The sequence below is a fragment of the Syngnathus typhle genome, linkage group LG6 (genome assembly GCF_033458585.1).
Source record: "Syngnathus typhle isolate RoL2023-S1 ecotype Sweden linkage group LG6, RoL_Styp_1.0, whole genome shotgun sequence".
In the NCBI taxonomy this organism is placed as follows: Eukaryota; Metazoa; Chordata; class Actinopteri; order Syngnathiformes; family Syngnathidae; genus Syngnathus; species Syngnathus typhle.
In genome coordinates this window covers 521867-536380 of record NC_083743.1, presented here as the reverse complement: position 1 = coordinate 536380, position 14514 = coordinate 521867, and the positions used below count along the sequence as shown (strand labels likewise).

Below are 14514 nucleotides of genomic sequence, written 5' to 3'. Positions count from 1 at the left end.
ACCTCTGGGCTTGCTATCATTAATTTATCTGAAAAGACTGGCAGATGCTTCTGTTCTCAAGTGAAAGCTTACTTTTTTCATCCTCTTTACTATTTTATATTTAATACTGTGGGTGTCAGGCTCGGGGTCAGGTAAGGGTTAGATCAAATTTTAAATTAGGATTTCAAGAGAGCTTTCACAAAGTAAAATAGTGCAGATAAAAAGTACTTAAGACTCCTACACCAGCAAAAAGTAGTTTCGTACATTTATTTGTTACTCGTGTTGCTTGTGCAAATGTCCTGATTGTATGTAATATTATTGCAATAAACCATGGATGGAGTTTTAAAAAAAAAAAAAAGAAAAAATCCAGGACAAATGCCTGATATGTGAGATTGACAGCAGTAGGCGAGGCAAAGTGACGCAAAACACACAAGAAAAGTCAATGCTTATTCTTCCACTTAATAGCTTGGCGGATATCACTGCATGCAATAATGCCAGAACGAATTGATTGACCTTCACATAATCAAATACTCTCGGGATGACGCTTTGCAGGAGTCAGTTAATGCAATATCAAGCAGGATTAGACATATCCAACGCGGTAACACTTCAAGTTTTGTTTTTGTTGTCAAGTAAACAATACAAGAAGGCACATACAATGAATAAATATGAGCAATGAATAAGAGCAACATGGTTGAAATGGAGCAATTGTGCATACAGCAGACAGTCAGTATATAGCCCAAAAGTACAGAAGGAGTAGTGCAAGTGGAATAGTGCAAGGCAGCCGACGTGGCCCAAAAGGCCAGGACGTTATGCACCCGAGGGTGGAGAGAGTTCAGGATCCTAACAGCTTGGAGTATGAAGCTGTTGGGGAGTCCGGTGGTGCGGGAGCGCAGGCTTCTATACCTCTTCCTCCTCTCAAATTCGGCTTTTAATGTAGGATGGCCAACCCAAGGGTCTAGGCGTTCTTTTTCAAGACTGGGTGAGGGATTCAAATTGGGGTCTCAAACCAGGACGCAGGTTCCAAACCAATATCGGCCTTGTGGTACCTTTTCAACTGGCTGCATCCCTTCTCTAATATTTGTGTTGTGTTCGGTACCATAAGGTTTTTCTTCCACTATCTCGTGTTCTCATCGTGTCATTCCGCCCCCCCCCCCCTCAGCTTTTTAGATGTTTTATTTGCTCAGTGTAGAGCTGCTGATCCAGTCAGATAAACAAGCTCTTTGTTACTATCCCTCATGAGATCGGGAAGGTGGAGGACAGACAGAGTGGCGGCAAACACAAGAGGACATGATGAAGGGAAGCTGCATGTGCAAAGATCTCCTTTCAGGGGGATGGATGCTGTCCTCGCTACTAATGAGGAGGATGCTTTGCTGCAACGTGATGGAAACACACCCAGAGGATTAATGCACCGTGAGGACATCATGGTCAAGGTCGGAGGTAAAGCGTAGGTGCTGCTATTTTCCAGGGATATTTCAAATAGCTGAAAGGCAGCATTGGCGTGTGTTCCAAAATTCGTCAGGTTGATTGAAGCCTCGTGCGAAGTTGGTGGCCCTGCCCGCGCAAGCTGACATCTTTACACATCCCCCGAGGCCCGCATGCAAATGGGAGGCAGGCGCCATCCCTAAATCAAGAGGTGCTGTGGAGCGAACACACAGCCTTGTTGTCAAGTAGCCGCCAAGTGCGCACTTGCCTTTGTGTCCACAGCTATTGGTTTGGAAAAAAGATACAATTGGTCAACGATCATTCCGAAAATTGGCCAGGTATCAGTGAAAACAAACTAAGTCAGGGGTGTCAAACTCAATTTTTTCGCGGGCCGCATTGTAGTCAAAGCTTCTTTCGGAGGGCCATTATGACTGTCAACCCAAATAAACGTATGAGCCCCTCATATTATATACAGTAAAAGCTACAAAATAAACTGACACCTTTTTCAAATCAGACGAGTAAAAACTGATCAAATATTTATTAATTTATTAAAAGTGAAGACAATTTGCAATTCTAGTAATGACACACGAATTTGATGCACAATTTGTCTTCGCGGGCCACATAAAATGATGTGGCGGGCCGTTTCGGGCCCCCGGGCCTTGAGTTTGACACCTGTGCTCTCGGTAGTGTTCAGGGGCAGAACCACGGGAAAATGCTGAGCTTTGATCGGAAACCCAGTCAGGCGATGTTCTTGTGGGTTTTTTTTTTTTTCTAAGGCTCCAATTTCCTTGCAGGTGTGTATCTTTTTGGTCCGTCACATCACATCCAGCCAGATGACCCCCCCCCCCCCAAAAGCACGATTTAAATACGCTGTGACTAATGTGATTTAACGCAAGTCACTGATGTTCACCATGCTCACTGCCACTTTATTCTCTCCCTGAACACACCATCCATTGGAAAGACGACTAACCAAAGCAGGGAGCTGCCATTATTTCATTGCTGTGTGGCCTGAAGTTGCCTGTGATGTGGAAACCGTGAACACGAGGCTCTTGCTAGGCAACCTGAAAACATTCATTTCCAAATCCTTTACGATGAAATTTAAAATCAGAAGTTTATTTGTATACAAATACAATGCAAGTTGAGTCTCATTACAGTGCACGCTAGCTTTGTTAGCTGCATAAATATAAGCGTTGACAATTGCAAAAAAAAAATGTTGGGTTGGCTTCAAAATGAAAAACAGTCATTCACGCCGGGCGTCGAATTAAATTTTCATTGGTCGGCTCGCTATATGAGAATCACTCCATTACAGCTGAAGACCTTGAACAAGGTCCACCGGTGCTTCTTATCAATTAGCTTGACTATGTCACTTCTGCTGAGTCACTCGCTCACCCCCCCTCCTCACCCCTCTTTGCTTTCAGAAGGTTGACTTACACCATTTCTGCATGTTGAGAAATGGTCTAAGTTGCTTTTTAATAGTCATAACCCTAAAAGCTGGATCCTAATGTATTTATGACAACAAAAGAAAAGAATGCTGATGCTTTAAATAAGATTTAGCAATCAGTTCATCTAGTTTTGGCACAATACGCAAGTCCTTTGCCTTCTGTATGGTGTATCTGTTTGTTGATGGTGGGGAGAGAAACGAGGTGTGTGTGTGTGTAGATAAAAGCGACTTGTGCATAATTTAGATGCTCGATCTTGCGTTTGGGCTTGCGTGGTGGCGCACCTGCTGCCCCAGCGCTTGCCATCCCGAATACGAGCATGCAATACACAGTGGACAAAGCAATTCAGCAACTCGCTAGCATCAACTCAGCTTTCCCAGTCGCTCGCCATTAATCAAGATTTGATTGAAAGGCTGGCCACAACATCTTGCATTCTATGCCACATCACATTGTGCCAAAGTCTTATGGGCCAGCTCATCCTTCCCCCCCCCCCCCCATTTACTTTTCAAGATGTTGGTCCTGTGGCACCATCTGCTGGATTGCTCATTTGCTGAACGTGCTGGTGGCGGCCAATCCAAAGATTTTGCCGGAGCACCTCCTCTCTGACCCGCCTCTGGTTGTTCATTATTCAGGTTAACCCCAATGCGACCAACTGGAGTAATGGAGAGCCGAAGTGGAGCGCAAGAACACCTCACCGAAAGCATTTGACTGTTGTAATTTTGAAGCCACAGCAAAACCCAATTAAAATAATTTAAAAAAAAAACCTGCTTTCAAGTTCTAAACTCAAAGCAGCCTTTCTATTTCTCATCATCTCAATTGATCAAGGGCGTCCAACTGACTCCGCCGTATGTGGAAAATATTTAGATGAAAAGAAAATCCCCGGTGACAGTGTGTACACAAAAGGCAGAAGTAGTGAAGGAATGCAAGACAAGTCATAAGTGCATCAAGTGGGGGAACAGTCACACGGCAGTAAACACGATGTTCGATATTGCGATGGCGCCTCAACCCCGCCGCTCCATACAACGTTAAATCTGTCCATCCATTTTCTGCTGTACACAAAGTGATCATCCATGCTCGTTTAAAAAGACTCCTTCACCGTGCAGTGCTCAACGGAGGAAGATGAGGTAGAAAGGTGGCATTACAGTCTTAGGTACTGTGAGAAAGCAGGGTGGACAAATCTATTAGTAGGTAGGCGGGTTCATTTGAAGGCCCTGACTTAGATGACCCTCACCTGCATGTTGGTGTAGATCCAGGGGAGAAAACGGCTCACCCTGGTGTAAACACCCGGCTTGTTTTCCTCGGCGCACCCGGCCCCCCAGCTGGTGATACCCACCAGGTACCACATATCATCCTTCTGACACACCAGCGGTCCACCGCTGTCGCCCTGATTTAACACGTGATAAAAAGTCAGTTTGAGTATTAGGAGATTGTGGAAATCATTTGTGGCAATTAAAATAGATTGGAAAATAGATTGGCATCAGGCTCTTTTTTTAAAATAAATAAATGGCAGCCTGCTTTGCATTTAAATGGGTGGAAATAGCAATATAAATAAAGGAACTGGATGGATGGAGAGAGAGAGAGAGAAAAAGAGAAGGAGAGAGAGAGAGAGAAAGACAGAGAAGGAGAAAGAGAAAGAGAAAAAGAGAAGGAGAAAGAGAAAAAGAGAGAGAGAGAGAGAGAAAAAGAGAGAGAGAGAGAAAAAGAGAGAGAGAGAGAGAAAAAGAGAGAGAGAGAGAGAAAAAGAGAGAGAGAGAGAGAAAAAGAGAGAGAGAGAGAGAAAAAGAGAGAGAGAGAGAGAGAAAAAGAGAGAAAAAGAGAGAGAGAGAGAAAGAGAGAGAGAGAGAAAAAGAGAGAGAAAAAGAGAGAGAGAAAGAGAAAGAGAGAGAGAGAAAGAGAAAGAAAGAAATTTGTGTAAATAAATAAGCATTCTGGTTTGCATTTTAACAGATCTCAAAAGTCACCTGACAGGAATCTCTGCCTCCCTCCAAGTGTCCGGCACAGATCATGTTATTTGACACAGCGCCTCCATACACCAAAGGGTTGTTGCACTCTGGCATGCTAATGAGGTCAACCGTAACCTCCATCAGCTCGTTGGACACTACGCCTACGTTCAAGGAAAACAGAAGGCAAGTTGCTGCTATGCAATGTTTAGCGACAGCGCGTGAGCGAGGCCGCAAGATCCGGTCCGGCTGCATTCTCACTATTGAGTGTACACGATCAGAGAACTGTTTCCCAAGCTTACCCGATCCTGCCATAGTGGTACCAAAGCCCGACGTCCAACAGGCAGTGCCAGAGCGGAACCGCTGTGCGGTAAGTGGCAGGCACGCCGGGTGAATATCATCTGAGAGAAGGAAGAACAGATTAGCGCCGATCAATTTGAATACTAAAAACAGCACTATATAATTTTCCACACATGCTGAAATGAAATCGATCAGTGATATAGAATTTGACATATGCTGAGATGAAATCGAAAAGAAGCTCAACCAACCGTTAAACTCGACCTCAGTTGCAAGTTTGAGCAGAGCTATGTCTTGATCGTTGGTCAGGTCGTCGTAATTCTCATTGAGGATGATCTTCTCCACCGCCAAGGCCGGAGTTAAATCGTCCAGAGACGTCACACCTGCATACACTTTCCAGAGCTGTGGCCAGAGCGATGCGGGGTTGTTCCTGTAGGACGACAACATCAAGTCATCCATTTTCAACCTCGGCGAGATGCCAAGTGGACACTTCACCTTGGGAAGCAGTGAGCGGCGGTTAGCACAAAATCCGGAGCGATCAGGACCCCTCCGCACACGTGGGACCCTCGAAAGTGCAGCGTTAACTGCCACGGCCACTGACCCCTCTCTGCAACGGTGCCCCCTACGATGCGAGATGTAGACTGCTGCTTACCACAATCTGAAGAGACACATGGCAAAGAACACACAAAATTTATTTTTTAATGACTTGTGGTAAAACTGTTGTGTCTTCCAGAGCCACATTCAAGCAATGACTTAAATGATGACTATTTTTAGCAGGATCTCTGTGACCTAGCTAGCCAGCCTCGCGAGTTAGCTACCTACCGCCACATACAAAAACAAATGTATAAAATTCTGATTTATGAAGTATCAACATTTTTAATAATGACTGCAGGGGTTGCTCCATTGTTTGTGTTACTTTGAGGTCTAGAACACTAACGCAATTTTTTTTTAGCTCCTCTATAGTTTTTTCCATTACTTGTTCGCATTAAGCTAACAGCTTTAATGCAAAAGTCCTACCAAATTCATGCATGAACAAATGACTCAAATGAATGTTGCTGCACTGAGAGTTAAAGGGATATAAATAATATCGCATTTCAGTTTTGAGTTGGCTCATACAATGTGTACGTCACAGGATAAATGGCGGCTGCTTACCAACGCACTGTAGGGAGACTGCACTCTGATCTGGACAAGAAGAACTGTATGATGTCACAATGAGAAAGACATGTGAGGCCATATTCTAAATGACAGTCAACGTAGCACCGTTTTAAATTTCAACACTGCACATACAGATTCACTAGAAATGGTATTTACCTGACTTCAACTTGACTTTGGATGGATTCGGACACGCTGTTCGTCAATGTTAGTCCAATGGAGTCACGGGTTGTGATATTTGTATAGCTGTAAGATCTAAATACATTGGGGGGGTAATGTTATGGTCACTTGGTATGAATGAGAGATAACGAGAGGTGAATCATTACTTTGGAAACCCAAGTTGGGTGCACGTTCGGTCAGCAATGTTCTGGTCCCAACCATTGAAGCAGACGGGAAGAAAGCGGCCGTCCTCGGCGGTTCTGACTTCCAGACGATTACTAATCGCAAGCCTCACTGGTAAACAGAGAGTTAAAAAAATAAAATAAAAAAATAAACCAACTGTCATAGTTTGGACTCCACTGATGTGTTGGTACGTGCACGCTCACCACAGTTCATTTCATCGGAGCCCAGCTCGCAGTCGTTGATCCCATCACAGTTTGTTGCATTATCGGGGCAGGTGTCACGTATCAATACAGACTGGTTATCATCGAAGTCTACATCTTGCTGATCGTCGTCGTCATCGAAGTTGTTAAGGTCTTGCGTAAACACCCTGGTGCCATATTTGACTGTCAAAGAGAAATAATGAGTGTCAGGAATGATCATGTGACTGCAAATTTACCGTTTTCTTCCATGTATAATGCGCAAAATTTAACTAATTTATTGTCCAAAAAGAGCAAATGAATACGAATGCCAACCTCCGATCCATACGGCAACAGCCAAGAGGGCGATGAGAATAAAGGCAGCGCCTGAGCCTCCGTAACACTGCGCATCCTTCTTACAGCATCCTCTTTTTCTGCTCCTGGGGGCTGCGTGGAAACAGAATACAAATTAAACATTTTTCCAAACTGCTTATCCTCGCGAGATGAGCTGGAGCCTATCCTAGTTGACTCTGGGCTTGAGTAGTTGGCAGCCAATGGGAGGGCAACAAATCAAATATCTTTAAAGTAATACAGTGGAAAGATAAAGTTCCAACGGCCCCGATTTTTGCCTTGAAGCTATTGCACATCTGACCTCATTTTAGCCAAACACACAAAATGATATTAAAATGTATTAAAGGCGAAGTCAACTCCAAACTTTTCTTTGTAATATGTTCTGTGCAGGCCAACTTGTCAAAACATGGAACGAATTAAGCTGCAACATCCAGCCGTTTGTATGCGTCACAGGGGGCGGCCATTTTGCCACTCGCTGTCAACTGAAAATGACATCACAGTTGTTTCGATAGCAACCAATCACGACTCAGCTGTTATTTGAAATTGGTCATGTGACCTTCACCAGCCAATCTTCAACTCAACCTGTAACATGATACTCTGTTAATTGCTGTTTATGTCCATAAAGAAATACAGAAGGCAGCAACTCACGTGAACTTAATTGGGTTACTTGGGGAGCGGCCACAGGTGGTGCGTACTGAGGGATGTAGTGAGGCTGGTTGGCAGGGGTGGGGCCTGGCGCCACGCCATACACAACCTCTTCATAAGACTTGAGGGGGGGCTGAGTGTGCACAGCGACAGAGTAGTAAGGGGGCGGGAGATCGTCCTGCGGGGGGGAAAAACAAAATATATGTTTTACATTTGCAAAATAGCAGTGGATGAAGATGACGACATCTGAGACAGAGTCACTTTTTTGCATTAGACAAACCACAGGGACTTGATTTATATGAAATTAAATCTGATGTATTGTTTATGTACTATAGAAGACTAGGAATGACTTTGCCATTTTTTCAACAACAAAGGGTTGGACATTTTGATCTCTTGCTTTGGAGGAAGTCATTGTTGAAAGTTGCAACACGATTGGAGAGGCACAACCGGAATTTTTCAATCACCTTATTGAAGAGCAAAATAATAAACAAAGATGTGGCTGAACTTGTTTGTGATCAGGATTAGCAATGTCACCTGACAGGATGCTGATGGGGGTGGGGTTTTAAGTACGCAAAGGTCTACGCGGACTTTTGAAACAAAGGTGTTTTGTAACATCTTCTCGATGGCTAAATGGTCAAGTTTCCATAAAAGCCCGTAGGAAAATGAGTTAACCGAGATGAAACCAGTAGAGAAGCAGGTTTCTCTTATTTCTCACCTATCGTACACGTATCGTTTTGCACGGCCTCCATTGTCATCGAAAATGACTGTTAAATGTCCCTTTTACCGGATCGGTTACAGTTTCACCCGAATGATAATGATAAATAAAGGGCACGAGTGACCAGAGGTGTTTGGGACAAAGTCAATTGTCACTGATTCAATTGATCCAACTAAACTGAAGCTCAATTAAAGAATTATCCAAACACAAATCATTTTTCATGTCAATGAATAAGTGATTAAATCTTGCTTAACTCTCACAGACAAAATTCAGATGAAACTAGTTTAAAGCAGAAACCTAAACTTTAAGCCAATATAGACACAAGATAAACAAACCCAACGAAATGACCGCAATCTATCATGTCTGTTCCCTGAAGTGCAAATAAACACAACCTACCATTTTTTTTGGAGTTAACAGATTTCAGTGGATAAGGTGAAGTTGGAATAGATGCAAGAAAGAAGTCGTGGAAGTAAAACTAAAGAGCAGGGAGACCATTCATTAAACCTACCGTGTTTAGCCTTGCCATCGGAATGAGTGATTGTCACACGAGTGGACGGTTGAGGTGTCACCGCATGGGCGGAGCTCGCTCACATCCAAAAATGGAAAAATGCGGCTTCGGCACATCTGTCAGAAAGCGCCTTTTCTTTACTCTGCTGCGATTATCACTGTCCTTCATCTAAATACCTTCCACCTCCACTTTGGAGCTTGATGCAAGGTGGGCGTGGCCAGCAGGTCACACACCTGCCCAACCGGTTTGCCGCAGACCACCACAGCTGCTTCAATGGACTGAAATTGGATTGGGACACACCACTTGAGCTGTCAGCGAGTGTCTTTTTCAAACAGCCGTGAACAAATTGAAATTAAATAACCGTAACAAAGTTCAAGCTTGGTTTCATTCAAGGCAAATGGTAGCAAGTGTGTGGCGAGTCCCATTTGACGTGCGCTTGAAAGTGATTGGTTCATTCTGAATAAGGTTAAACGGCTAGTCCAAAGAAAAAGAGAAATGTAAACATATTTTTATTATTCGATTAATTGATTAATCAACAAATGAATTAAAATTTATATTATTAAAATAGATTGGGATTTATTATAATTTAAGAATAATTTAGATTATTTAAATAATTGTTAGTTGCGTGGTTAGCATTAGCACTTGTTGATTCAGTTTGCCCTCCGAGTAGTTTCATTTTCTACACTTTGTTTGCACGGAGGAAGAGAGGAAAAAAATGTCACGTGACTCAGAAAAAAAAAAAAAAGGTGAGAACTCAAAGGGGAAACTGAGGTTGATGACATTTGATGTAAAAGTTATTTTTCTTCTAAAGTGAATTGCAAAAATAAAGCTGCATAAAAAATATCAGTTTAAGCCCAAAATAAAATCCAATAAGATGACCCACCATGATCCGTCAAATGTGTTTACCAAAATGGATAGTAGGGACCAAAATAATATTATTGACCAACAATTATCCATCTGTTGCATTTGCGCAGTATATGACTCATCTGTGAAAGTAGAGTAAAATTAAAATTATATATATATATAGGTCATGAGAAAGACAATTGAAAACAAGATGAACGGGGGAAGTCCTAAATGTTCTGCGAAATCCACATGCAGAAGTGCTTTACGTCATAAACGTTGCCGAAGAGGGAAAAGCAAAAGAGGAAGGTAAAGTCTTGTTGGGACCTGTGTGTGAGGTCACAACAGGAAATGGGTCACGTGACGAGGGGGAGGAATGTTCAGCGGTTAGATCTTTGAAAAGCGAGCTGCCTCCACTTCATCTTCTCACGTTGAGGATCAAAAGCGGCACATCAGAGCAGCCGAGTCTCGAAAATGGTTTGGTTCCATTGTTCTCGGTGGTGCACGGAATAAGGGATTCAATCAAAAAGGTTTTGCCTGATGACACTTTGGACCTAAATGATGACATCTGCGGAAGTACATGGAATAACCATGAAGCCTCTTGTTGCTCTTGTGCTTCTTTCTATCATCAATTTTGTGTCAGGTAACAACAAATTTGTGATAATATTGCTTTCTCTTCTATATTTTGAGATGGAATATAAAATGTTGCTTCCTGCTTTATCTTTGCAATACAGGAGTGGGCGTCCCGCAGGTTGACGCACTGTCCGTGAATGTTCTGGATGGCGAGGTGGTCGTTCTTTGGAAGCAACCCCGAAACACCACATCTGACCTCAAGTACAATGTGCAAATGGCAAAGTATGTTTTCCACTCTAAATACAATCAACCAACATCTAGGTGGGTCCAGTTCTTGACAGATATGTTTTGTGCTATCAGGCTTGCTGGTGAATGGGCCATGGTGCTTAGCTGCACAAATATTACAAATACCTACTGCCACCTGAGTGGTCTCATACGTGACTATGGAGCTGGCTATAAGGTCCGGATCCAAACAGTTGACGGAGCCAACAAGTCAGGGTGGACAGTGAAGAAATTCCTCCCAAATGGAAGTAAGAAACTATTTTGTATTCATTTTTTGTTCACACCATATTTTTGTATGTTAAGCTCCATTATGGTATATTTAAAAATAAATAAGTATAAACAAGAACTAAGTTAAGAAATAATAATTAATAAAACAATTTAAAAAATCCTCTTTTCCTACCTCCCAGGCAAGCTTCAACCTCCTTCCTTCACGTTATACGCTACCTCCAGCACCATAACAGTCCGCGTTCATCAAAAACCTATCCTCAGAAAGCTCTTTCCTTATGGGGTTACTTACATCATCAAGCTGGAAGAAAAAAACAGAATTGACAAAGTGGAAGCCAAGGTAAGTTTTGAAGGACTAATCGATGAAATGATTGCTTAAATGATGCATTGACCATATTGTCATTCTAAACTTACAGGAGCCAATAATGGCGTACCTGATAGATAATGAAGATCAGGGGTCTAAAACTTTCACTTCTCTCCGGTGGGGGGTTGAATACTGCGTCAGTATGATGGTGGAGGGAAACGGCGCTTTGTCCAAGAGCGATTTATCCCCAGAACAATGCCTCCTGCTTCCAGAACAAGGTGAGCAAAGAATTATAGAATCTTTATTGACAAATGGTTATTATGAACAAACACTGTTATATTCTTTACTGCTTTAAAACTATAAAGAAAAGTTCAAAACTGTAGAATAAAATTTAATATAACTTGTTCCATTGCTAGTACATTAACTCAACAGCTCATGCTATCAACATTTGAAAGCAACGTTATCACTGCAAAGTGTATTTTTAAACACAGAAGTTGGGACAAATATTTAAACCATTTCTGTTTCTTTCCAGAATGGTTCATAATTTCGGTGTCATCCCTGACGGTTCTGAGCGTGTTGGCTGTGGCGGCCATTTTGGTTGTCGGTCTATTTTGTCACCTGAAACGTCCGGCGAAAATGCCTGCTGCATTGGTACGCAAACAGAAAACATTCTCTCGGTTTAATGCCAGGTAGCCACTTTTAGACTTGATAAAAATGAGTGAGGAGCAGGAGAGTCTCCTCTCACTATATAAGAATTTGAAGCACCATTGCAGTAGCTAGCTAGCTAGCTAGCTACAGCTTCAGTAAAATATCATATTTGGCACAATTTGAATATAACCCAAGGCTCATTGTCTTTTCTCGCTTTTTAGAAATCCCCTGTTCGTGGCTGGCATCCACTCACTCTTGGAGAAGGCCCAATAGAAGTGGTCACAGACAAAGGTTGGTTCCTGACTGGCAGCAGAACGGAAGTGAGAAACTTTGCAGAAATTTCTCAGAACAAGGGGACACTTGGCGTTTTGAGAAAACACAACGACAGGGCAAGCGTTGACAGCGGCGTTAGCATGGAGTGCAACGCCACAGAAAAACAAGACAGAAGTCCACAGAGGAGACAAGATGATAGTGGTTGCGGGAGTATGGGAGAAACGGTGTATCCCCATCAGGATGACCCCATGCAGACAAGGTGGAAGGAAAGCGGGGTGGGACTCGGATCCCGATTGGAATCCTTGACTGTGAACACATTGGGTCAGGAAAGCGGACCCCAGTTTGACAATTATCGCAGGCAGAGCCCCGCACTACAGAGTCACCTTGACGGGAGGCCGAAACAGATCCTTCCCAGTCCAGTTTTGGCCGAAGTGGTCCTGGACTACCGGGCAGGGCCTCAGTCATGTACCTGCTCTGGGGCAGATCAGTGCTCCTGGTGCCTCAAACGCATCGTCCACGAGGATACAACAATCCGAAAGCATAAAATCCTGCTGAGCAAGGAAGACATTTTAAATGACACAAGGACACGGACGGAAACGACATTGGGTTTCCCTTTGTTAACAGCTCTGACGCAAGGGATAGACCTCAACACGAACACTGTGGCCATTTCACTTTGCGACTTACTAGATACCGATTGAGCCACCTGAGACGTGTTTCAAAATATGCTGACGAAAAATAGCTGCTGCTTTGGGAATAATACTCCCTTTCCTTTTTGTGTATCTAAACCGTTTGTGGGAGGAAGGGTGTGTGAAGGAAAAAAAAAAAGTGGTTACAGCAAAAATATCCTTATAGGAAAGAAATGCAAAAGTAAATGTGCTATTGAACCCGATATCACATCTGCTGAAAGGGAAGTACGCTTGAAGTGAAAATATTTTTCAGGGAACTATTTTAGTGATGTGATTATAATGTATTCTTTTTTTTTTTTAATGTAAAGATATTTTGTAGTCACATGTGACTTTAACTGTCAGAGTGTGTCAGTGTCATTATTGTTTGTGGGAAATATTTATTTTTCTTAAATACAAGCCATGTGAATTAAAATTGCATTTATTTATTGTCTTCACTGTAATGACACAAGAAAATAACCACAGTTTGCGGTTCTGTACCCAAATGCCCCATTAGAAACTGAGAAGTGGACTGAGACAAAATCATTTCCCCTTTCATGAAACAACTTGTTTTCACAGAAGTCAACATCTCCAGCCCATTTAAGGCATAAAACATTTGCTTCTTTTCATTGGACAGCCAAATCTCTTCAGTAAGCAGTAATCTAGTATTAATTGCTTTTTGCAGAAGATAAAGAATATATCCTTGTGAGAGTTTCTATATTACCCGTCTAAATGTGTTGTTCAACTGTTTGTGTTCAAATATCCATTGTTTAAAGGTTATAGCATCAAAACACCGATGCTATTCATTAGCCTGTCTATGGAGTTTTGTATTGTGTGTTAGCATTAGGCTAGCGACGTTTCGACAAAGGTAGAGAAATTATTTGGTTGTTTTCAATGCACAAGCGAGCGTGTATGTTTTCAAGTCCTTATTTCAAAGTTTTTATTCTGCACTTAAAGTTAAAATGTTTTTAGCATTAAACTTGCTGCAAAAGAAAAAAAGTTGTTTTTTTGCAATGGTTAAAAACAGAAGGAGATGACCTTTTGGAGTTTTTTTTTTTTTTTTTTAATCAGCCGAGCAGAGTCATATTATGAGAAAAGCAATGAGTCATAGTTCCATGACCAGTCAAAATTTCAGCAGATGTGTGAGATTTGGAGGCGAACAACTTGCTGTTGCTTGCATTCTCAAGCATAAGTCATTACTACTACTAAATGTGGTGATTCCGTTTTATTTGTTTTGTTTTTATTTGTCATATTTTTAATACAGGCAGAAAGTCTATATACAGTAGCGTTTGCAGTACAAGGCAACATCAGTCCAACTGGGTCACATGACACAAAGAGTCCACGTAATTTTTAAGGAAAAATCCCTTCAAACATCAATCTTGATATTATAAACACATGGGATTTTTTTTTTTTTTTTTCCAATGACATAGAGGTGACAGGTCATTTTTTGGAGCCACTAATGGTGAAAGGTGAAGACGACTTTTTTTTTAAGCCGACAGTGCTGTGGAATTAAAATTTAAAACAATCCGTTAACTTCGAAATTGAATTTCCACTTATTCGTGTCATATACTCACGTGAGGACTCTGTCCGTCAGCGGGGGTTCTAACAAAAACAAAACAAAAGGAGCTTTTTGAGGTGATCTTGAGAGAACATAATGGAGGAGACTGGCGTCCTCCTCACTCACTTTTTTTCTTGCAGCAGTTTTTGCATGATTTGCACTTGTACTTGTAGCAGAACTGCA

The 14514-nt window shown here is 42.2% G+C and overlaps 2 protein-coding genes across 4 annotated transcripts; one reads left to right on the top strand and one right to left on the bottom strand.

Annotated features, from left to right (window-relative positions):
* Positions 1-2493: 2493 nt before the first annotated feature.
* Positions 2494-9145, bottom strand: LOC133155274 (transmembrane protease serine 13-like). Of its 2 annotated transcripts, none has more exons than XM_061280464.1 (13): positions 8967-9145; positions 7747-7921; positions 7084-7194; positions 6775-6954; positions 6556-6682; positions 6389-6484; positions 6230-6273; positions 5573-5735; positions 5329-5507; positions 5083-5181; positions 4802-4944; positions 4072-4224; positions 2494-3993 (listed from the first exon to the last, which is right to left on the bottom strand). In XM_061280464.1, the coding sequence occupies exons 1-13, from the start codon at positions 8982-8984 to the stop codon at positions 3979-3981; spliced, it is 1503 nt and encodes a 500-aa protein (XP_061136448.1). In that variant the 5' UTR covers positions 8985-9145; the 3' UTR covers positions 2494-3978. The 2 variants fall into 2 exon arrangements, with proteins under 2 accessions (XP_061136448.1, XP_061136449.1); XM_061280465.1 differs by lacking the exon at positions 8967-9145 and adding an exon at positions 8855-8961.
* A 1007-nt stretch (positions 9146-10152) lies between these two features.
* On the top strand, positions 10153-14370 carry LOC133155273 (uncharacterized). Of its 2 annotated transcripts, XM_061280462.1 has the most exons (7): positions 10153-10449; positions 10541-10661; positions 10740-10909; positions 11069-11226; positions 11303-11468; positions 11723-11841; positions 12060-14370. In XM_061280462.1, the coding sequence occupies exons 1-7, from the start codon at positions 10365-10367 to the stop codon at positions 12807-12809; spliced, it is 1569 nt and encodes a 522-aa protein (XP_061136446.1). In that variant the 5' UTR covers positions 10153-10364; the 3' UTR covers positions 12810-14370. The 2 variants fall into 2 exon arrangements, with proteins under 2 accessions (XP_061136446.1, XP_061136447.1); XM_061280463.1 differs by lacking the exon at positions 11723-11841 and having other exon boundaries at positions 10154-10449; positions 12060-12386.
* Positions 14371-14514: the final 144 nt, after the last annotated feature.

Bases quoted from the DNA above. Each gene is read 5' to 3' on its own strand.
- LOC133155274 (XM_061280464.1), bottom strand. The intron at 6,274-6,388 runs GTAAATACCATT...GACATCATACAG, and splicing joins CAAAGTCAAGTTGAAGTCAG to TTCTTCTTGTCCAGATCAGA. The intron at 4,945-5,082 runs GTAAGCTTGGGA...CCTTGAACGTAG, and splicing joins TACCACTATGGCAGGATCGG to GCGTAGTGTCCAACGAGCTG.
- LOC133155273 (XM_061280462.1), top strand. From the start codon at position 10,365: ATGATGACATCTGCGGAAGTACATGGAATAACCATGAAGCCTCTTGTT. The intron at 11,469-11,722 runs GTGAGCAAAGAA...GTTTCTTTCCAG, and splicing joins CCTCCTGCTTCCAGAACAAG to AATGGTTCATAATTTCGGTG. The intron at 11,842-12,059 runs GTACGCAAACAG...CTCGCTTTTTAG, and splicing joins CGAAAATGCCTGCTGCATTG to AAATCCCCTGTTCGTGGCTG.